At 35.0% G+C, this 22115-nt stretch overlaps 3 protein-coding genes and 1 long non-coding RNA gene across 5 annotated transcripts; 2 read left to right on the top strand and 2 right to left on the bottom strand.

Moving 5' to 3' along the window:
- Positions 2870 to 4737, bottom strand: LOC108661234. Its single transcript, XR_001926983.1, has 2 exons — positions 4484 to 4737; positions 2870 to 3160 (listed from the first exon to the last, which is right to left on the bottom strand). It is a non-coding gene; the product is annotated as an uncharacterized LOC108661234 (long non-coding RNA).
- LOC18605747 (probable plastid-lipid-associated protein 14, chloroplastic) lies at positions 6886 to 12106 on the top strand. Of its 2 annotated transcripts, none has more exons than XM_007038953.2 (14): positions 6886 to 7052; positions 7559 to 7891; positions 7980 to 8023; positions 8100 to 8178; positions 8271 to 8387; positions 8573 to 8755; positions 8882 to 8968; positions 9131 to 9237; positions 9320 to 9407; positions 9862 to 9942; positions 10019 to 10095; positions 10524 to 10659; positions 10882 to 10944; positions 11217 to 12106. In XM_007038953.2, exons 2-14 carry the CDS (start codon positions 7577 to 7579, stop codon positions 11862 to 11864), a joined length of 2025 nt encoding a protein of 674 aa, XP_007039015.2. In that variant the 5' UTR covers positions 6886 to 7052; positions 7559 to 7576; the 3' UTR covers positions 11865 to 12106. The 2 variants fall into 2 exon arrangements, with proteins under 2 accessions (XP_007039015.2, XP_017973831.1); XM_018118342.1 differs by having other exon boundaries at positions 8094 to 8178.
- Positions 12502 to 18282, bottom strand: LOC18605746 (splicing factor SF3a60 homolog). The gene is made up of 12 exons (XM_007038951.2): positions 17984 to 18282; positions 17778 to 17891; positions 17480 to 17584; positions 17213 to 17355; positions 16984 to 17080; positions 16311 to 16475; positions 15653 to 15724; positions 14970 to 15128; positions 14737 to 14814; positions 13912 to 14040; positions 13410 to 13556; positions 12502 to 13031 (listed from the first exon to the last, which is right to left on the bottom strand). Exons 1-12 carry the CDS (start codon positions 18155 to 18157, stop codon positions 12885 to 12887), a joined length of 1530 nt encoding a protein of 509 aa, XP_007039013.2. The 5' UTR covers positions 18158 to 18282; the 3' UTR covers positions 12502 to 12884.
- LOC18605745 (vesicle transport protein SFT2B) lies at positions 18456 to 20617 on the top strand. The gene is made up of 6 exons (XM_007038950.2): positions 18456 to 18672; positions 18761 to 18814; positions 19109 to 19182; positions 19562 to 19679; positions 20078 to 20136; positions 20339 to 20617. Exons 1-6 carry the CDS (start codon positions 18568 to 18570, stop codon positions 20415 to 20417), a joined length of 489 nt encoding a protein of 162 aa, XP_007039012.2. The 5' UTR covers positions 18456 to 18567; the 3' UTR covers positions 20418 to 20617.

The following is a 22115-nucleotide window of genomic DNA, read 5'->3' as shown; positions in this document are numbered from 1 at the left end:
TATGTAAAAAAGTTGAAACTAGCTTTTCAGAAAAAAAATGGAAACTACAAGAATTGTTAGTGAAATTTACCCAAAAAGAATTTCATTTATCTTAATTGCTATGATGTTGTCATTAAGATTTTTTCTTATAATAAATAAAATGAAAGCAAAAAAAAAGCATAATATCTAAAAGGTTAAATATGTAAATAAGGTCTCGAATTATACATAAAAAGTCAATTTAGTTTCTATTCTTTTATTGCATTCAAATTTCAAATAAACTCTGAATTATTATTTTGAGTTAAATAAACATCTTTCGTTAACCATTAATTAATAGAAGTTAGTCAAAGGTACAATTAATAATTTTTTATACCACATCATTTGTCACATGATATATTGATGTATTATATTAATAACGTCAATATCATGTGACATAAAAATTACTGACTAAAAATTAAATGTTTTTCTTTTTATCCATTCAAATGTTTAAAAATTATTGATTATGAATTTAAAAAAATAAAAATAAAAAATCTCTAATTACTTCAAACTGATTACCATCTTTTCAATCGAAGTCATCTTTCCTAACAATGGCTTTAATCAAACTGAAAAAGTTAGATTAGGTTTTTTGTTAAAAAGGAAGACTTCAATTAAGAATACGGTAATTAGTTAAAAAACCATTATCAGCTTGAAGTAATTAAGTTTTTTTTATTTTTTGTTTCAAATTCATAATCAATCATTTTTTGACATCTTGATAGATAAAAAGAAAAAATATATAATTTTTAGTTTGTAATTTTTTATGCCACCTCATCTGTCACGTGGCATTGATGTCATCAAATGTCATTAAGATGACATGACAACATGCCACTTGACAAAAAAATGTGGCATAAAAAAATTATTAACTTGTACCGTTAATTAACAGAAATTAGTCAACAATTAGTAAAAAAAGTTTATTTGATTAAAAATAAAAATTAAGAGATTTATTTAAATGTAATAAAAAGATAGAGGTTAAATTGATTTTCTTAATATAGTTCAAGGGTTTATTTGGGTATTTAACCTATTTATAAAACCCCTAAACTATTTTTAAAAATTTAAATAAATTATTATATTTTTATTATGTTCGATCAAATATTTATACTTTTATTTTGAGCTAAATAAGTTCTTGTACTTTTATTTTTAGTCAAAATAAGCTAGTTGACTTAATTGAAATATTATTTGTCATTTTATATCACGTGATGTTGATGTGACATTGGCTTAATATGTTAACATATTATAATAGATGATAACATGACATGTTGATGTAACATAATGACATGACCATATTGTATTTTTTATCTTTTATATCAATGTTACATTAGTGCTACGAGGATATAAAATGATAAATAGATATTTTGATTAATGACAATTAATCAACCATTAGATATAAGAATTTGATTGACCTAAACTAAATGTATAAGAATTTAATTAAACGTAATAAAAAATAAAATTTTATTTAAATTTTCTTAATTAATTCAAAATTTTTTTAACCATTATGCTAAAATTAAAAGATACACACACACACGTCTTCATCTATTTTATCTATTGATTTATGTTAACCAAAATGACAATGCAAAATTTCATTTATTATGAAAAATTACAATTAGAGATAATCAGATAATAAAAATCCTACAAGTGCTTTTTTAAAAAAATTGTTCATTATTTCGGACTATAACAAACATTTTTTGGAGAATAATTCAATATTGTAAATTTAAATTGTATAAACAAATTAATTGGGTTGAATCATATTACAAGGTTGACTTCACATCTCTGCGAGTTTAATTTAGAGCGAGATAAGCCTTCACTTGTGAATCTTGACTCATTTACAGAACATATATTGAAGTTCCAAATTAATTTCCTAATAAATCAATGTATCGTGTCACGATCTCTGAATAGATAAAAATTTCACATCGTCAAGATAATGTTCCTAGCAAATAAAGTTACAAAGTTTCACATTGAAGAGAAACTCCAACGAGAAGTAAAGGAAGATGTCATGGTCCTAAAGAAGAGAGCTATGAATCCCACATTAGCTATGTATTATAATGATATTAGAAATATAAAGGTTACCACTTTTAACCTGTGAGGTGCATTTTGTGGAATAAAATCGTAAGACCAGCAGGCCAAAGCGACTAGCATCTCATAGGGGTTGGTGTGAACAGTGACAATTAGTATCAGAGTAAACTCTGAATACGTACCATTGAGAACAATGGACCCGTCGAGATAATGGGCCAGTTGAGATAATACTACTAGTGAGTAGAGCCACAGAGTCCCACATTGAATGCAAATAATACCTCATAAGTAGAGTTGTGTAAACGGGTAGTTCGATTAATTCGGTTACTGAATATCCAGTAACCGAACTAACTGAATTCTTGTATAAAACTAATTGAAATCGAACTTAAGTAAATAACTAACCGAACTAACTCGGTTAGTTCGGTTCGGTTACCGAAAATCGAATTGAATAATTTTTTTTTCTAATTCCTATTTACCTTTTGAATTTTCAGGCCCATTTTATAGAGGGAAGCAACTTTGACTTCCAAAAACACATAAAAAGAGCATTGGAAAAGGAATTTGGAGTGGTTGTGGGAATAAGGTTGGTTTTTGATAAGAAATCTTGATGTTTCCCTTCATATTAAACCCAATAAAATAAAGTTAATAACAATATTTCACCACTGCTCTTTCATGTTTTCAGCCTCTGAATATGGATCTTCTCAATGTTCTTCATATTCTTCAATGCACATATTCTAAATGCAAAATTTTTATGCTCTGCACTGACAAACATATCAATGCTAAATGCCAAGAAAATAACATGCTAAGTTTCAAAAATGTTTAAACATCTAACTCAGGCATATAAAACCATAGATAAAAACAGGATGCCTAGAGAGCAACAATCACTGTCAGACACTACCTTTAGAAACATCACAATTCACAACTGGTAGTCTGGCACAAAACACCCACATATGACAAGCAAGTGCTAGCATCGTATATTAACTTCTAATACAAAAATAACAAAATATCTATATATTAACTTCCAAGGAATAAAACACAACAGAAATGAAAAGGTAAGCATTCCTAGAAGCTACGGGAAATTGGATACATAAATGAAAATGTTCCCATGTTTCTCTTAGTAATTTTGAAACTTTTCCACATATGCCTGCAGCAGAATAAGTAATGTAAAGGGGTCAGCAAACTATGCATAAAATGAAGTAGCTAGATTAAATTAATAATAACATTCCAAAAAGAAATTGTCTATCAACTTCAACCATTGAGATGACACAAGACGTTACTAACAAAAATACATACTAGCAAAAATAGACATTACTAACATTAGCACCAGCCACTATAAGCACTCAATGAAATTCCAACAAGCCAGTATATTAAAGGTTCAATTCAAAACAATGAAATCAATTACTTCATTAGGTTTTTTTTTCTTTTAAGTCAACAATTATTCTTATTCTATCCAATAAAAGAAACTTTCTATGAAGAAATTGTGTTTATTTTTTCATTGTTAATTAATGTACGGATAATTTGATATGTTCTTAAGTTTAAAGTGACAATATATGAAATTAATCTATTCTTAAATTTGATAAAAAAATTTTCTTTTTTTTTCATCTTATTGACTGAAAGCATGCAAGCAAAGATAGCTGATTTTGGGCTGTCTAAAATTTTCTTAACAAAAAATGAGTCTCACATATCAACTTGCCCTGCTGGCACACCCGGATATCTTGATTCTGAGTAATAGTCTAAAACTTGATGAAATTTATCTGAGTTTGTTTAATTTCTTAAATATTTAATTATAACTAATCTGCTACCTAAATCATGATGAGAATTCTCACATAATTGCTGTCTAAACCTAGTAACATTTCCTGTTGGCTAAATGTTATCTTAGCCTCATAGATTGTATCATGTTAACTTTCAAATCCCGAGTGTTAGGCTTTGGATGCGTCATCTGATCTTCCATCTCTAAAGGCTCTGGGACTAGGCTCATCCAAATAATCCCTAATAATTTAACTTCTCAGCATCATTGGATAAGCAAAAACGATATTGAAAGAATTGATAAAAGTAACATTAAAAGACTTTTATGCTTGTTTCATTCATCTAATTTTTACAAAACTCCTACTGACAAAAATCATTTGTGTTTTCCATATAGATTTCAATGTTCAGGGAACCTAAACAAGAAAAGCGATGTTTACAGCTTTGGGATGAGCATGTATTGTCCACTATAATGTAATTTTAATTTAGAACAAAAGTGATCAAAATAAAATTTTTTATATAAATTTGACTAATTTCATTTTCCAGAAATGAAACAAGAGGGGGTTATTTCGTTCAATCCAAGCCATGTTTCGGTAAGTAAAGAAATTCCCTATAAAAGAAACACGTTTGCCTGTTTAGAGAGGTAGAGACGCTGGCGATTCTCAAGATGAAGGATACATAAACAAACTTTATTGATGGTGACAGCAGAATAAATAAAACTTACCAATCACTTTGATGAAGGAAAGGCAGTCGGCAGCAACAATAAACCCAACTAGAAACTAGTCAATTAGAGACAAACTTTGACTTGTTCAAGATTAAGGCAGAAACCAGAAACCAGAAAAGGCAGTCGGTAGAAACCAGATAGGGCTAGAGTGAAGATCGAACTTCGACGGATGGCAGCTAGTGAACGACAAAAAAGGCGAGAAACGATAGTGGAGAGTGGAGAACTGGAGATAGGAGGTTGGGAGTCACGGGAGACAGGAACAGCCGAACAGGATGGCAAAAATTAGAAAGAGGAATTAGGGATTTAGGTTTAGAAATTTTTAGGTAAAATTACAAAAATGCCCTTCGGTTAGTTCGGTTAGACATTTTTCTAACCGAAATCGAACCTAAGTCATTACACTAACCGAATTACTCTATCTAAATTAATCAAAAAATTGAACTAACCGAATCAAAAAAACTGAACTCATTTCGATGCGGTTTGGTTATTCGGTTCGGGTCCATTTTGCTCACCCCTACTCATAAGGGTTGGCACATTGAATGCGAATAATACCTCATAAGGGTTGGTGTATACCGTGACAATTAATATCAGAGCAAACTCTAAGTATGTGCCACTAAGGACAGTGGGCCCCACAAAAGTCTCACACCCACAAAGTCCTACATTGATTGAATGCGAATAATATCTCACAAGGTTGATGTGGACCATGATAATTGGTATTAGAGCAAACTAAACTCGAGCTTACCTCCGTTTGGTATAGCAATATCACAAAGAATAGCTATTACCTAGTAATAGCTATTCTCTAAAAAAGGGTAAAACTCAGGCATAGCTAAACCCGAGCTCCCCCATGGTTTTTGCTATTCTGTGACTGAGGGAATAGCTCTGAATTATGATAAGACTAAAATACCCCTTATTACTTAAAAATATTACAACCCTAGACCTATATATATATATATTTTTTTTCTTCTCATTTTCCCTTATTCTTTCTCTCTCTTCTCATGTTCTTTTCTCTCTCATTCTCTCTCTAAGTGGCACCAACGCCAGAGATGATGTTAGCGATGGCGGTGGAAGTGGCTACGGCTGCGACGGCGACGGTGACGAAAGCGGCTGTGACGGTGATTTTATGACCGAATATGGTTGGACAATATTCAAACGAAGATTCAGCCAGATCTGACACTCAACGGCCAGATCTGGCTGCGGGAAGCACCGAATCTGGTGCTTCCCGACCAGATCCCACGGTTGGATCTAGCACTCCACGGCCAGATCCAGCTGCAGGGAAGCACCGATCTGGCGCCGTAATAGCCAGATCCAGCCACATGGTGCGTCAGATCAGCGTTTTGTTACACCGCTCGCCTTTCCGGCAACCGACCCATGAAAAAAAAAGAGGAAAAAATAGAATAAAAAGAATAAATTATTTATAAAATTTAAAATATTAATATTTTATATATAATTTAAACATTATTAATATTAATATGATTAAAATATTAAATATTAATATTTTAAACTGTTAAAGTTTTATTTATTAAATTATTAATCTATTAAAATTTTAATGAATATAAAAAATAAAAATTATTAATATTTTAATCATAATAATATTAAATTATAAATAAAATATTATTAATTAAAATATTAGTAATTAAATTATATTAAAATATTGATATTTAAATTATTAATTATTAATATTTTAATTAATTATAAAATTATTAAATATTTAAAATAAAATATAATTATATATAATAAAGGGTATTTTTGTGTTTTTATTTTTCTTCTTTTCTTTTCTTATTCCAAAGCTATTGTTACCAACCAAATATTATAATAAGTCATAATAATTATTCCTACTCTATTTCATTCATCATACCAAATTACGTAATATTTATTCTATTATATTCCTATCTTATTCTATTCCTACGTAATAATTATTCTATTTCATTTCTATTTATTTTGCGAACCAAACGTGTCATGAGTATATACCATTGAAAATAGTGAGCCTTTATTGAAGTGGGATAGGATATCACGTGAATATCACATTGTCGAGATAATACTTTTAACGAATAAAGCCACAAAATCTTATATTGAAGAGAAACTCCCAACTATGAATAAAGAATAAGTTGTCATGATTTAAAAAAAAAAATACCTTTTATGAAATTAAAACTTAATAAACAATATCTCGTAAAAGTTGGTGTAAATCGTGGCACACCGCCTAAAAATCAAAATTTGTTGGTGTGTCCGTTGCATAGGTAAAGAACCTATTGGAAAATTCGAAAACCATTTAAAAAGAAAAGGAAAATTCTAAAATATATCACATGCGAGAATTAGGAACGAAAACGCTGACGTGGCAGGAGGCGAGTCCATGAACCGGATGATACCGGGAAAAACCAACTGGAGAGAAGCAAGAGGAAAAGTAGCGAGACGGCAAGAGATATTTGCAGGGGTACCGGACGTAGACATGAGTAAAACTTATGGCACAACGCTACAAGCGTACTCTCTCACGCAAATGACACGTGCTCCTTTCTCCTTATATTGACACCAATTCTCTCTTTCAATTCAAAATTCACAATTCCTCTCACGTTCTCTGGTAAGTCCTCCAATTTTCATATTTTTTCTTCGACCAGTTTTATTTCTTCAAAATAATTTCGTATCTAAATGAATTTAATATACCTTGTGCTCCCTGGAATGGAACTGATCTCTTTTCTTTAATTCATTGAAGTTTTATATTTGGCGTTGATCGAGTAAAATGGATAAGTGTTAGCTTAGTTGAATTGAAGTGTAAAGGTTTGTTTGTCTGCGAAAGAATTTTGAAATATAGAGAAGGAAAAATGTTGGAATTGGCTACTTTAAGATGCTAATGGAGCTTAACACTCTGTTTGGCTGGAAAGAAAAGAAAAATAGTACGGAGGCTCAGCGTTGTAGTGGTCCAGCTTTGTCTTACAATCAATTGAAAATTTGAATTTACTTCCAGCAACTGATACGTATGCTCATTGTTACTGAGTAGATCCAAGTGATTAAAATTATTGGTTTCAACTGTTTCCACAAGCTCTGGAGCCACTATCTTCTGATTATTGCCTTATTGCTGTTTTGTAGAGTGTAGAGGTTTGATCAATGGCAATATGTGGATTTTCAATAAATCCAAGTCTGGAAAGTGTTGAAGTGTGGCATTTTAATGGTAATTTGTCAAAAACACTGATTAGGCCTAGTTGCCTACGTCTCAATCGGAAGTCACCTTGCTCTGCTAGGAGACAATTTCAGGAAGTAAGGTGCTCATCCTTAAGAAAAGCTGTATCGCCAATGGAATCAGAAGAGAATGCTCCAACTGCTACACCAATTTCTGGTGAAGATGAACCAGGGCATGTGGCAAGGTTCAAGATGTCTGATTTTAAGGTTCTTGATCATGTCAGCGTTGGCCTTGCTGGCCGGGTATGAAGCATATATTTATGCTTATGGTTTGTTTTCGGGTGTCTTGGTATAAGTTTAAATTTATTGTGCATTGATGGGCTTCTTGTAGGCAGATGAGGTGGTTTTTGAAGCTGTAGTGAAGGATTCCGGAAGGTTAGTCTTGTTTAAATGAGTAATGACTTGTAACGTGATGATACAATCTTAACATGTGGTGCTAATGAGGTTGCAGCCCTTTGTATAACTCAAGAGTTGTGCTTCGACGACTTACTAGTGCTCGGGCTCAGCGTAGGGGAAGGCGAGCGATAGAGGTCTGTGAACTGTGTGCATCAAACCATGTACTGTTTTTTTCCATAGCTCAATCTCATTATGACATGATGCTTTTTATTTGAATATATTACAGGTGTTGAAAAAGCTTGTTCATCGCAGAATCCTCTACCATTCTTATTCCATGCAAGTTTATGGTTGCATCTTGTCACATACAAGTGGTGCCCAGAGCTCATTCACTCTGGTCCACGGGGTATGCTCCCTCTAAATGATGGTTTCTTTTAGTACTACTCTTTTTTATTCATATGTCTTGCATCTTCTATCTGAGCTCCCTCTCTGAATGTGTTGTTTTGCCTTGGAGGCCTATGTTTCCATACCAACCAAGTTCCTTCCATACTTCTTTCGAGTAGATTGAGACTACTTTGCATCTTTTGGCAGTACCACGGTAGCTTTTCATTAAGACATTGGCTTCAACAATCTGACTGGCTTCCAACTTTAGAAGCAACTCTTGCTTTGGATGAAGAGTCTGTTAGGAGGGTAGGAGATGACTCAGTTGGGGGACCTGCAGTTACTCGACAGTTGCGGCTTATTAGAATATTGATGAGGGACCTCTTAATTGGAGTATGTTTCTAACTTCTATAGTCATAAATTCTTGTATCTCGTAATTCTCAAAGGTTGTCATAAATTCATGATCCCATACATCTCATAGCGTGGACTTATGTTGCTTTTGCTGATTACCTTTTCCAGGTAAATTACTTGCACAGCCATGGGATTGCACATACGGAGTTAAGGCTGGAAAATGTGCATATAAGCCCCGTTGATAGACATATTAAGGTATTTACCAATTTTCTTTATGATAATTGAGGAGGATTGGCACTGTGTTTAATGGGGATATATGGGATTCTAGTTCTGCTTGGCACAATATGGCATAGTTCTATTCCTTTATCTGCTGTTGTTCTTCTTTCAACCGTATAACTTTGAAACTGACCTTATCAGGTGGGAATACTGGGAAATGCTGCTGACTTCTATGACAATGGTCCCAATGGAAGTGCACTTGATGGCAATATGGATAGGAGGCAAATGATGATTGCATTCGACATGAGGTATGGTGAAAATAAAAAACAACTTTTCAATTAACATCTGAAACATCATCTCGAAGCTCATTTAGTTTCATGTCTTAAAAAGGTGTGTTGGATTTATGATGGCAAAGATGGTGTTAAGAGAACTTATGGATCCCCTAATCTTTGCAAAGCTCAAATCTTTCCTTATGAAGGTATAGCATGTGACACTTGCTGTTTAACTCAATCTTTTATCACATAATGCAAGAAGTAACTATCTGTCAGCAATATTTTGTGTTCGGTTATATTCATACAAACTACAGTAGTATACATAAAAGATCAAACCTTTTTTTGAATCTAAGCTGCATTTAATTGATGCTATAATCATCTGCTAGATATCATGAGTTAGCTGCCATGTTTGGGCAAATTGTATGCATGAAGAGTTTCCTTGCTAACAGCTGAGTAATCATATGATTAGTTGGGTACCTTCCAAAAGATCATCTCACGATATGTCAATATTGAAGTTACTCCTTTTATGATTCTACAGAACTTTAATGTAGCCATAAATTTTCTGATAAAATGGGTTTTCTTTCGCTCTGTAACATTTAAAATTCAACTGATTGAATCTCATTTCATCTCAAATCATATTTTCCTAATGTGAAATTACAGGGAAATGATCCCTCATGCTTGCGTGAATTTCTTCTGCCAATACTCACTAGGAACTCCCCAAATGGAAATGTTGGACTCCAGGTAGGTCATTTTACTTGAACACAAAATTACACTTTGCTGTCTGTAAGGGTCTTTTGGCAAATCATCTATCTTGCAGATGCTTGATAGAAACTGGGGTGCAGGTTGGAACCTTCTGTCCTTGTTGCTTGCAGTCAGACCTTCTAAAAGAATAAGGTATGCTATTAAATTTATGTGAGCGATTCTTTTTTCTTTATTTTATTTTTTTCTGTTTGAATGCCAGAGACTGCCATTGGAAAAGTAATCTAGGTTACTCTATATAGCCTTCAGAAATGCTGGAAAGTAGAATTCAAATTTGCATTACATGAAACAATTTGCAATTTTTTTCAATTCAAAATTTGCCAACTCCAAGTTTTGTAGATAGGTATTTAACAATCTGTAGAGGTTGATGTATTGGTTTTGCAGTTCCTTCTTTTTCTTTTTAAATTCATTCTGATAATGTAGAACTCAAAATATTGAAATAAACATCATGTCAATTTTAGACATTATAGTAATTATTCAGGTTTGTACATCAATGTTTAGTGCTTTATGAGGTTCTTGATACTGGTAAAGTTATACGACAATGATTTCAATATTCTGTGTAGTTGCTTAGATGCTCTTAGGCATCCATTTTTGTGTGGACCGAGATGGCGGGTGGTCCCATCCATGGATATTATCAGATGGGGTCTTGGGTCAACGGCAGTAAGAATCACAGAGGAGTATATCTATCGCCAATCTCAGGTAATTATATACTTTCTGTTGCTGAATGATGGGATATTGAATTATCAGGTTAGATAATATAGTGTTGTTTCTTTTAAAGCTAAAGCATATAAGATGGAATACTTCCATATCAGGAACTATGCTGTATCCTTAGAACACTTTACACTATTTGAATCCATGTTTCCCATTCATTTATTTGAAATTTGGATGGGTGAGCTAACTCATTGTTTTTCATATATTTAGACTGGTAGGCTCGCCCATTTTATTGAATTAATGGAGATGTTGAATCCTCATTCAAGGCCAAAGGTGATTCCTCTTCTCACTCTCTCAATTGTGTATTTTCGTTTTTTTTGGCCAATGTTTAGATGCTCATTCTTATTCTTAAAAGTTAAAAGCACTTCATAATGTTGGACATTGTGAATGAAGGCTCTTGACATTCATTATTCCATTGCAATTGCTCTGAGGTGAAAACCCTAACCCTGATCCCCTGCCGCCCCCGAAATAAAAACAAAATGAATATTAATATTGAAGCTTATGCTAATATGCTGTTGCTATTAATCTTTATTTGGAATATGCAGAATTGGCTGGAGTTGTTGCCAGGGAAATGGCGTCTGTTATACTCTACTGGGAGGCACATAGGTTTAACTTTTCGCCAACCTCCAGTCCGCATCCTCATTGGTGATGCACACCTAACAATTGTAAAAGCTTCTAAGTTAAACACAAGCCTATCTATCCTGTCCGAAATTGGTTTTACAGTCATGATGGGACATGATTGGCCCCATGACAAAAGCGGTATCAGTGGGAAATTGCAAGTGAACTCTTTAACTAGTTTAAAAGCTGGGAGGAGATTATATCTAAAGGAAAAGGCCACGGAAGGATTCTCTTTGAGACAATCAAACTCCGAGGACTCCTTATTTGGGAAACTATCTAGTAGAAAATGGAGAAAAGCAATTCCCCTAAAGGAGTTCCCATCAAGTCTTCCTGTTGCTAAACTCCTTCCAGATGATATCGAGGTGTCAATGACTCTCAATGACCCATTGACACAGAATGTTGATGTTGCAAGAAACATAGTTAAGGAAATTCGGACACAGGTTCCCCCTGAAATGTTTGAATTATCAAATCTTGTGTGCGGAACATATGTTGACTCAAGGATGCTTGTCCTCCGTAGTGTAAATGGCACAGCACTCATATTTACAAGGTCTTGTGCAGATGAAAGCTGTAGATAACAATTATATTAGATTTGACTGTTTATTGAACTGGTACAGTTAGTTAAAAGTAATTGAAAACCAACTTCAGTTTGAAATTAAGACAGTGCCTTATTAGAATGTTATAGAGTTACCTTTTTTTTTTTCTCTAATACATTTCAACAAGGCAAAGCAGAGGCTAACAACCCCTAAGCCAAATTTGGGTTGGTGTAGATAATTGATCTACTCTGTTACATATTTTTGTTAATATATCTATTGAATTACATTAACGCTATAACATTTGTGGTTATGTTGTTCTGGTGACTTTTTATTATAATAATGGAGATATAAAGTGTAATGAGTACTGCTAATTCTTAATTATAATGATTGTTGTCAATAATAATTATGGAGTAAAATTGTACATTAAAAAGATGTCAATATTAATTTTTTTTTAACATCCCGAGATATATCTGCATAATATATCTAAGACTCGTAATATTGTAACCTTACCGTAGACAAACCCCATCATATACTGGTGTCTAGTAACAAACATGAAAATAGGTTCTCACAACCAGGCAACCGGCAAATGAGCATTCTTTCGGGAAATGATATATTTTGACTCAGAACTGCTTGTAACCTACAGAATTCAACAATTTCAAAGAGACCGCGCCAATATATTATTATAAGTTACTTTGCCCTTTTTTTAATTCATGTTTCATGCCATACAAAATTTGAGAAATTCATGCATGCACGCGTAATATTACACCATCTGCCCAACTGATAAAAATGTGCAGCCTACATATAGTCGCCCCATACAACGGCTAACTCACAAAACAAGAACGGGAAGAATAAAAAATACAGCAGCAGAACCTTGACTTCCGCTACCCATCCCAACCTCTATTCCCCAGGGTTGCCAAGGTTGTGGCCCCGTCAGTAAGAAAAGGATTATATAGTTATCAGGGAAATCATGATTGGTAATCAAGACACAACGTGTCTGGGGGAGGCACGCATGTGAAACACTCTTCTCTTAAACTCAAGGAGGGCTTCTCAAGAGAAACGTCTTTAAATCAGTCCCTGCCGCTGCAGATCAGTATATGTCTTCTTGTTATAGATGTTCCCCTCTTTGTCTTCATATTCTTCTTCAAGATCTGGGCGCCACTTGTTTAGTCCTTGCCGTTCTTGTATCTTCCCCCACAATTCTTGTGCTTCCTGTGAAATTTGAATGTTTTTGCCACATGTTAATATTTATCTAGAGAACAAAAAAGGGTTCTGTAACTACAGCCCTTGTGAAAACTTGTTGCAGTTATCTAGATGCATGTCACCATCACTTACTGTCACAGGCCAGAAGCCATCAATTATTTTCCTTTTATTTACCAAAGGTAAAAAATAAAATAGACAAGGCACGTATGAAAAAGAATTATCGATTTGATAGAATGGCAAATGCTAGCTATCTTTTGCTTGAGGTGGATAATATGGCACTAGTTGTGAAAACCGATGCACACAAGCTCAATCATGAAAGAAACACATGTAGGCAGATGAAGCAGAAAGAACATGTCACTGCACAAGATCTGAAAAAACATCACTTACCGCAATATTTGTGATCTCATTAAAGTTCTTAGTGTTAGGTATACCGAGGCATCGCATGCCATGCTGATGGCGCCATTCTTTGAAATGCCTCTCAAAAGCCCTCCGGCCCCAGTAGCTGTAGTTCCCACAAATCTCGCACTTAAATTCCTGAAGAATAAAAAGAAAAGGGGGGCAGAGCCATATGAGAGATCCTGTGACTAAGACATAAAGAAGTTTTTTGCACTAAAAGGATGAAGACAAAATTCAAATGCCCTTCTGCACCCTCTTCATCCTTCCTCCTCTCCTCTTGAATTAGAAGAAAAGGCAGGTGCAGAGAATCATCAACCTTTTTTGTAGGAGTTGTAATACATCTAGGATCTAAGAAAACAATAAATAAGATAACGGTTTTCATTTTTGTTCAAGTTTTCACTGCTTCTTGTTTAGTCATCTGTAAGTAGACCAAGTTACTACACATGAAAAAGTTCACATCAAACACAAAATTAGTATTAGTAGGAGATATTACCTGACCAAGACCATGAAGCTTGTAAAGCCAGTAAGGTATTGGCTTCCCATCCCAACCCATTGGCAATTTAAGAGGATTATAGATCTGTTGATCCTCTTCATCACTTTCAGTGTCAACTTGTGTCTCTTCCTGTTAGAAAGCAATCATTTATTGTCAGAAACCACAACAGACAGAAAGCAAAGATACCTAAAATTTCCGAGAGTAAAAGTTTCTGCTTTTCTTCACCCTTTTTTTTTGGTTATAACACAGGGACTGATAATTCAAAAAGTATTGGTTAACCATGGTGGTTGTCCAAATGCTGGTGCCTCATTATGATGGAAAAAAGAAAGGCCAATTTGAGATAACACATCCTTTCAATGAACATCCGAAGTCAATGGTAGAAGAAGAGTGAAAAACCAAAGTATGCATCAGTTACACCCCGTGCCCCTGCCCCCCACCCCAACACACATACACACACTTCTTGTGCCCCTCTCAACAGAATCAGAGAAATTGTGAAAATTTTCTAATTTTATCCAATTTAAAATGGGGCCTTTCACATTTAAGAAGAAAGCTAAACTGTTTCTGCTCCTATTATAATAGAGTAAGTTCAGCCAATTACCACCTGAAAATGAGGTCTACAAGACCTAGAACAGGGTTGACACCAAGTGGATGGGTGCAGACAGGTCCCCACATCCAAAACTCTACCTACTGCCATCCCTACAGGGTGTTGAAGGCTGGCATTGTACATGAATTACACTCTTAATTTGTAAAATCCCAATATGGGCAATGAAACTTTGTCCTAGTACTGGCAGCACTTGAATGGCTATACCTAAGAGATCAACTTACCTCCTCACGTTCTTGTTCCATTTCCTCATATGTCAAAGCTTGCTTCTTCACCACATTTTCTTTTGTTTGTTCAATTGTCTACAAAAGGTCACAGAAATATTAATTAAATATCATCTACTATAATTAAAATATCCAGAACACAAACAGAAGAAAATTGTACCTTTGCAATAGCTTTGCCTCAGATTTCAAATTTTTCATCAAAGATGGTAAGGAAAAGTAAGCAACAAACTAACCTTACTCAGTAAATCGCAGAGTTTCTTCATGTTGGCCTCCATCAATGCAACATCTTTCAGACTGTTAATGTCCTGTGGAACTGCAGTAGACCCATTTTGCTCTGGTTTACGAGAGCCTCTTGCAAAATGTTTCTTGTCCAGCTTTTCAAAAGGTGTGTGCTGCATAAAATATACAGATACAGTGAATATATATTTTTAATTTATTTGATACTAGACTTTCAGGAAAACACAATCACCATTAAACCAATCTATAGTTACCCCATCAACTTTTTGCAACATAACAACCTAGAATCCCAGGCTGTATCAGGCTTCAGCATTGATTTGTCCTTCAATCTCCGCTAATTCCTGGCTTCAAGCCCTAATCCATCCATAAACCTATTTTCTTTTCTACCATGACTCCAAATCATAAACTCCTAATTCGCTTAAGCAAATTCTAGCAATAGAGTCTAATATGCAGATTTCTCAAAACCAGTCCAAAAGTTTCCAAATAACGGTAAACACCCAGTTGCATCCTAGATGTAGTGAAGATTTCCTTCAACCAGAACAAAGGATACTGAAGATTTCCCAATTTAATTCAGTGTAGTAAACCAAAGATGGAAATTCTCTCATACCAGAATTACAAAACAGTTAGAGAGAGAGAGAAATAAAAACATATCATTGTATGAGAGCTGAAGTGCTATTACCTTTGTGAGGAAGAGCCTCTCTGCACGCTGCTGGATAGTACCACCAGTTTTTAGTCCTAATGCTGCCAATGCCTGTGAGGAAATATAAATAATTCACTTATCAACTAAGAAATGGAAACTAAAGTAAGAGAGAATCCAAAAATGGGCAATTCATTCAAACTTTTAAGCTTTTACCAAAGTATTTTAAGTACATGCTAAATAATTTCCTAGAAAAACTTTTTCAATGAGGTTGCTGATAAGCAACTCTAGAACAATAATGCCTTTGAGTTCTGGCAAAGTGATAAAGCTTGACACGCAATTCAAATGGATCCTAAAACCCAAATTACAGCAATTAAAACAGAAAAAGCTGCTCCAAGTGAACAGAATAAACCACAGGATAAGAATGGATATCCTTCTCCCACTTAATCTTACTTATTCATTCTCACATTAACTATTTAAATTGAAACTAACTAGCAATATAAGCTGTTTACACTGACAAGATCAAGGAATACAATAGCAACATGTTTCTTTATTTTTCTCTTTGATGCAACTTGGGCATGCCTTTGTCTAAAGAAGGATGGACAGCCACACATTTCTAAGCAGTATATACAAGAAATTGCAGTTACTAGATCAAAAACTGGCTAGAAATGATGACATGATCACAGAGGAATGCAATTACCTCCTTTAACTTTTCTGGACCCACTTCCATCAGCTCTTCAACTGTGCTGTAATAATCAAGATCAATCACGGTATGCTGGGCAGGATCATCTCCATTTTCTTGACCCTGTTTCTCCCATCCTTGTACCTGACCATCAGCCCATTGCTCCTCAAACTCAGCCTCAACCTATCAGAAACCACCACAAAAGTATTAATTTACTAGAATCATAAACTTCTTACAAACAGAAGTTCCATTTTAAGTTCAAAGCAAAGTCAGATTAGAAGTCACTGCACAGGAGTTAGTAATTTATATCACGCCAACTCCTAGATCTAGAGCTAGAGAAAGACGAAGGTACAGTTGGAAAGGTCAACTTCCTTATGGATTAGCTGGTGAAAGAGTAGATTAGAGGCCTAAAGAGTGGATTAGAGGTTTGAGTTTGGAATTACATAAAATAGAACGAGCACAAGGATTAGTTACTAACCTGGGATTGGGGGGTGTCTGCCTTTCTACTTTAATATAAACTCTTTTATTGATATAGCTCAAGACAGAGACTTATGCATAAATTAAAAAAATTAAATAAATAACCTTATGTTACAAAATAGGCTTTGAGCAGCATTTAGCATCATAATATCCTCAAGGTTAGAATCTCTTTTTGGATAAAGATATGCAAGTAACTTTAAACAACTATGTGAACCTTTGAAAATATTCTGTCAAGATCTTGCAGTGGTTCTGTCCTCTGGAAAAAGTATATCAGATACTCCAGCAGATTCTGCATATACTCCCTGTATTGCCTGCAGTAGATAGTATTGGCAAATAAGCTACAGTAGGAGGATGCCATATTAGTAGAAAACCAGAAAACAATTAAACCGTGCCCAATCAACTTAGTAAAAGAAACCCTAAAAACAGAATTGAGGATTGTTTACCTAGTTGACTTCAGTTTCCAAGAGATATTATGTGGCTGAGAGAATACATCAAGGTAAGCAGAGTACTCAATTTTGGCTCCAAATTTAGAATTAATGTACTGATTGAACAATTCATGCAGATCCAAGTACCGACCCAAGGCTTCCTGTAAAAGAAACACCAATAAATTGCTAACAAGTAAGACCAGAATCCAGAAAGAAAACATAATATAAGATAGGATTTTAGCGTAACAAAAGGTGCCAAATTGTGTCTTTGTGAGAGATAGAGACCTCGCCACTGAACTCGACGACTGGTTCTTCTTTAAGTAAAGCCTCATACTCTTCATTAGCATCAACAACACGAGCAGCGGGGTGCTTTCTATGGTACTCACGAATCTGCATTTATGTAACAATTACTTCAATAAACACTTATTTGGATGTTATTTATGCGCTTTTGCTCATTGAATACTTGTGAAATTCATTCAGATTTATTCATGCTTCTGAAAAAAGGCAGCACTTTGCAAACCTCCTGCTTAGCATTTTCGCTTCAAGGTTATAAAGAAAAGGGAAGAAAGGAGTAAAGAGTTACCTCCTTCAATCTATCATAAAAAGCGCTAAAGACGTTCGTCCCAGTAGCGGTTTGACCTCCAAGAGCCGCAATTTCGTCTTTCCTCGCATTATCTTTATCTTCATATATCTCAATCTGAAGCCATTCAAAAAACAAATATATTTTCGTAAAGAGAAAAAAGAAAACTTTAACCGTAACCCAATTAGCAAAAAATGAGGAGGAATTACGAGCTTTTCGCTGGTGGCGATGATGGTTTCGATATTGTTGCGGACACGGTGGCTTTGGTACAAGCGGTCTTTGCCGGAAGGCGGCTCATTTTGCAGGTCCTTCACTATGAGCCGCTCGAGGCGTTCCACATCTTCGTGAGCCGCACGAGTCACCTCGAGTAGCGTCGACGACATCTCGGCCTCCGGTATACGTAGCCGGTTCGATCAGTCTAGGGTTTCTCTGGCAGTCGATACTTGCAGTTGCAGCAGGGGCGGTGCTTTAGTTTGCGTTTTTTTTGGAATATGGCTACTGGGCAAAAATAAATTTCAGTTCTTTAAGAAAATTTTCCTTTTCCTAATTTAAAAAAAAAACGACGTCGTACTTACCCAGCACCATAAGTTTATATTGTTAATTCATGACGTGGCACGTCATGATTAGCTTCTTCAATTATTAGAATAAAAAGGTTCTAATTTTCAACATTTCGTTATCCAATAAATAGATGGAAAAAGGGAGAGTAAAAAAGAAAAGAGAAAAGCATCTCCTTCTTAATTCACGGTGGCAATGGAGATGTAGGAAGGGAAGCGAAGGGAAGTGAAGTGAAGAAATGTGGAAAGTGAGGGAATACATGTCGGGGGGTGATGAAGAAGAGAGAGCAGAAAGCTTCCTAGTTGAAGAATCTGAAGGCTTCTGCTCTCTCTCCCCTACGCAGGTATTCTGCCTACTTCGTTCCTTTTAACACTTAGAATTTCATGTTTCTTTTCAGTAATTTAATTTGGGTATTTTCCTGTGTGGAGCAGAGGATGTACGCATTTGCCGCTTGTTTACTTTCTGGTCTTGTTCTTATGTTTCTGGTATGATCCTTGTATTCTTTTCTGCTTTCTCCTTTTTGCCATTTGAAATTCGATTGAACGATAAAAATCTGAAGTGGGATTCCAAGGCATTAATGGTTCAATCAATATTAGCATGGTTGATTTTTACATTTTAGAATTTTGGAGACCTCTAAGGTAAACGGGTGCCGGTGATATGTGTTATGGATTCATCTTGGAGAACATTATAGCTCAGTTGTAACTGTAAAGTAAGTGCATTAAAATTGTAATATTGATAAATTTGTGACATTATCTTTCAACTTATTGTTTCTTTTGCAGTCACTTATTGTGTTTGTCAAACCCATCAAATTTGCATTATTGTTCACCTTCGGCAATGTGTTAGCAGTTGGAAGGTAGTTGATGTATTCCCCGATTCAAACAGACTTCTCAACTATATATTCTCAGAAAAAATAGTTTGATTTAATTGAGTAACAAATGCTGCTTCTGGACATCATAACACAAGAACATTGTTTCAACTTTTAGCCATCCTTGCCTTTATTGTTGAATAATTGGTGTAACATTGTGTCAATCTGAAACCAATTTTGCCAAACCAGAAAATCGAGTAGTTAATGTCAGTAGTTCTTCTGATGTTCAGTCAATGACTTAAAAAGTCTCAATTGAATAGACTTCTAAATAATGAAGTACTGGTGATGAATGGTTCCTAGTATAGTTAAACTTATATTGCTTCTCTCAAGGTTTCTCAGATTTTAAATTTGTCATATTGTTTGGCAGCACAGCATTCCTCATGGGACCTGAGCAACAGCTACGTATGATGTTTGATTCTGTTCGTCTTTATGCAACAGCCATTTACATTGGATTTGTTGTTCTAGCTCTCATTTGTGCTCTCTGGGTGAGTTTCCTGGCTGGAACCAGTGATAGGCCATAGAACAATTCTAGCACCCTTAGTAGTGAATGAAGTTTGAATCTATGAAGACCTGTAGTTTTAACATAAGAAGTTCTGAGTAAGCCATGATAGCTTGATGTGAAATTGTTTAAATCTCCTGTGCTAAGTTTGCACACACCATAGCTGGTAGAGAGACAGACTTCACTAAGGTAACGAAAAGTGACATTCCCAAACTGTATTAGAATATGAATGTAGTTCTCCTTTTTGCCATTTATCATCATTGCCAATGTTTTTAAGGTTTCTTCTTAGTTCTATTTTTTACAGTATCAGAATTATATTTTTATTCAAGATACAATTTGATTATCATGAATCAGTTGTCATTTCTTGAACTTTTCATCTGGCAGATCCAAAGCAAGATTTTAACATTACTTGCAATCATATGTGAGATTTGTGCCCTTATTTGGTAAGTTGGCCTTCCACATTTGTTCATTTCAATTTTATGGAAATTTCTTGGTGTTTTGTATTTCTTTCCCTAGTGTTATAATTTACAACTTAAATTTTATAATGTTCAAGACTATCTTTATGGGAAGACCCCATTAAGTTTTGATTTGCATTTTGAATGTTTTATCTAGACTAGTTATATAATTCTATTTGAGCTGTTTCAGGTACTGTCTGAGCTACATTCCATTTGCTAGGAGAATTGTTTCTGACCTAATGATCCGATTTTGTGACACGGAGCTTTAGATGTGAAAAAGAAAAGGATTTATAGTCTGAGAACTTTGGAGGGCATTTTTGCCTTGATTCAGTGTTTGCTGTTCTTAGTTGGCAAAATATTGTTTGTCAGATTGCTTTTAAAGAGTCCGATTTTTATGGTAACAAAACTTGTTTATATCTTGGATTTTATTCTCATATATATCAAATTGATTTCTCCTGGTTGCAATCAACTCAAAATCTTAGGTAGTATTGGCCTGTATCTGGTATGTTGACAAAGACCAATTGTAAAATGCTTACTGTGTAATGTCTGCACATCCTTGCCCCTTGACTGGTTTTAGATGCATTTAACTCAGAATCTGTGTTGTAGGATTGGTAATCTTGATCATAGCAACAGTGTGTGCCTGATGCACAACTCTAGTTGGTTCCTTAGGATCTTGCATTCCATTGATCTCTTAATGAACTTCCAGTACATTAGGTTAGGAAGATTTTGCCAACCTGGTGCGCGGCAAAGGTCTTAGTGAAGAAAAAAAGAACATTTAATTTGATATCAAAACAATTTTGTATCACCATCCAATTATTAATTACCAAGGGTGTGCAGCACCGAAAAACAAATATTTCCTTTTGGACGAATTCTCATATCGTTGAATGACTTATATTATGTTTCCTTACATGGCAAATTGCTACCAATCTGTAATGTGTGTTTGTAAAATACAGGAGAAGAATCTATATTCTGGCTTCTAACTTAAGGAATGATTGGTCTTTTTCTGGGAAGGAAGGTCTGCCAAAAGAACAACGCCCAGGTGTTCAAAATGAGTCAGCAAGAAATAGCCCATTGATAACGAGACTGTCTTGATTGGATGGAAAAGCCAAAGCCCAAAGGGATCAGAGCCAATCGGGCCAAAATGATTGGGAACTCCAGGCCACCCTAAAACTAGAAGAACATATTTGAATGTCGCCCCAAGAATCCACCAGCCAGAAGAACCAAAATCCGAAAAGTGCCTGAAAAGGCCACTGAAAGCGGAAAAGGATGTTAATCCAACTTGCTCAGTTTTTTGCCCTTTGCTTGCTGCGTACAGGCCGAAAATGATAAGACATCTTTTTCTCCTCCACTGCGACAAACCAAATACATATACTGAACTTGCAGATGACATCAACTTCACACCAAAAGCACGTGGAGTTCACGTACAACAACCATCATAAGAGCCAGCTACCACATCCACAAATGTATCTTAACCACCAAAACTTATTCCCCAAGCCCATGAAAGATTCATAAATGTATATAATTATATCAGCATCAGATATATCTTGCTCAAGGCCAAGGCAAACCATTAGTCCTTGTCTGCAATCGCATTCTGATCATGGACCAGGCTTCCGTAACATTATTTTGGAGTGTTTACACCCAAGAATTTGACAGCAGTGGATCAAAATCTTCTATCTGTTTTGATTTTTGACAATGTCAAAAGATTGATGCAGGTCCTCGCAAACATGACTTCAAAGCCACTTGCAGTGACAGTGAAGATCTCAGTGGAAGGAAGAAAAGAGGAAACAAAGGTGAATGAAAGTAACTGCACCAGAATCTCAAGAAAGTGAACTGTGATTTGTCCAGTAAAGGTCTGGCATTTGGCTGTGCAAACGACCCTGCAACAACTGCCTCCTAATAAAGTTCAACAAGAAAGCTATTATTGCCTTGAATTTGCTTTTAAGGACAAGATCCACAAGCCTTAAGTA

This window comes from Theobroma cacao, chromosome 3, assembly GCF_000208745.1.
Source record: "Theobroma cacao cultivar B97-61/B2 chromosome 3, Criollo_cocoa_genome_V2, whole genome shotgun sequence".
NCBI classification, from domain to species: Eukaryota; Viridiplantae; Streptophyta; class Magnoliopsida; order Malvales; family Malvaceae; genus Theobroma; species Theobroma cacao.
The sequence above is the reverse complement of the archived record's forward strand: the minus strand, read 5'-3'. Positions and strand labels throughout refer to the sequence as shown.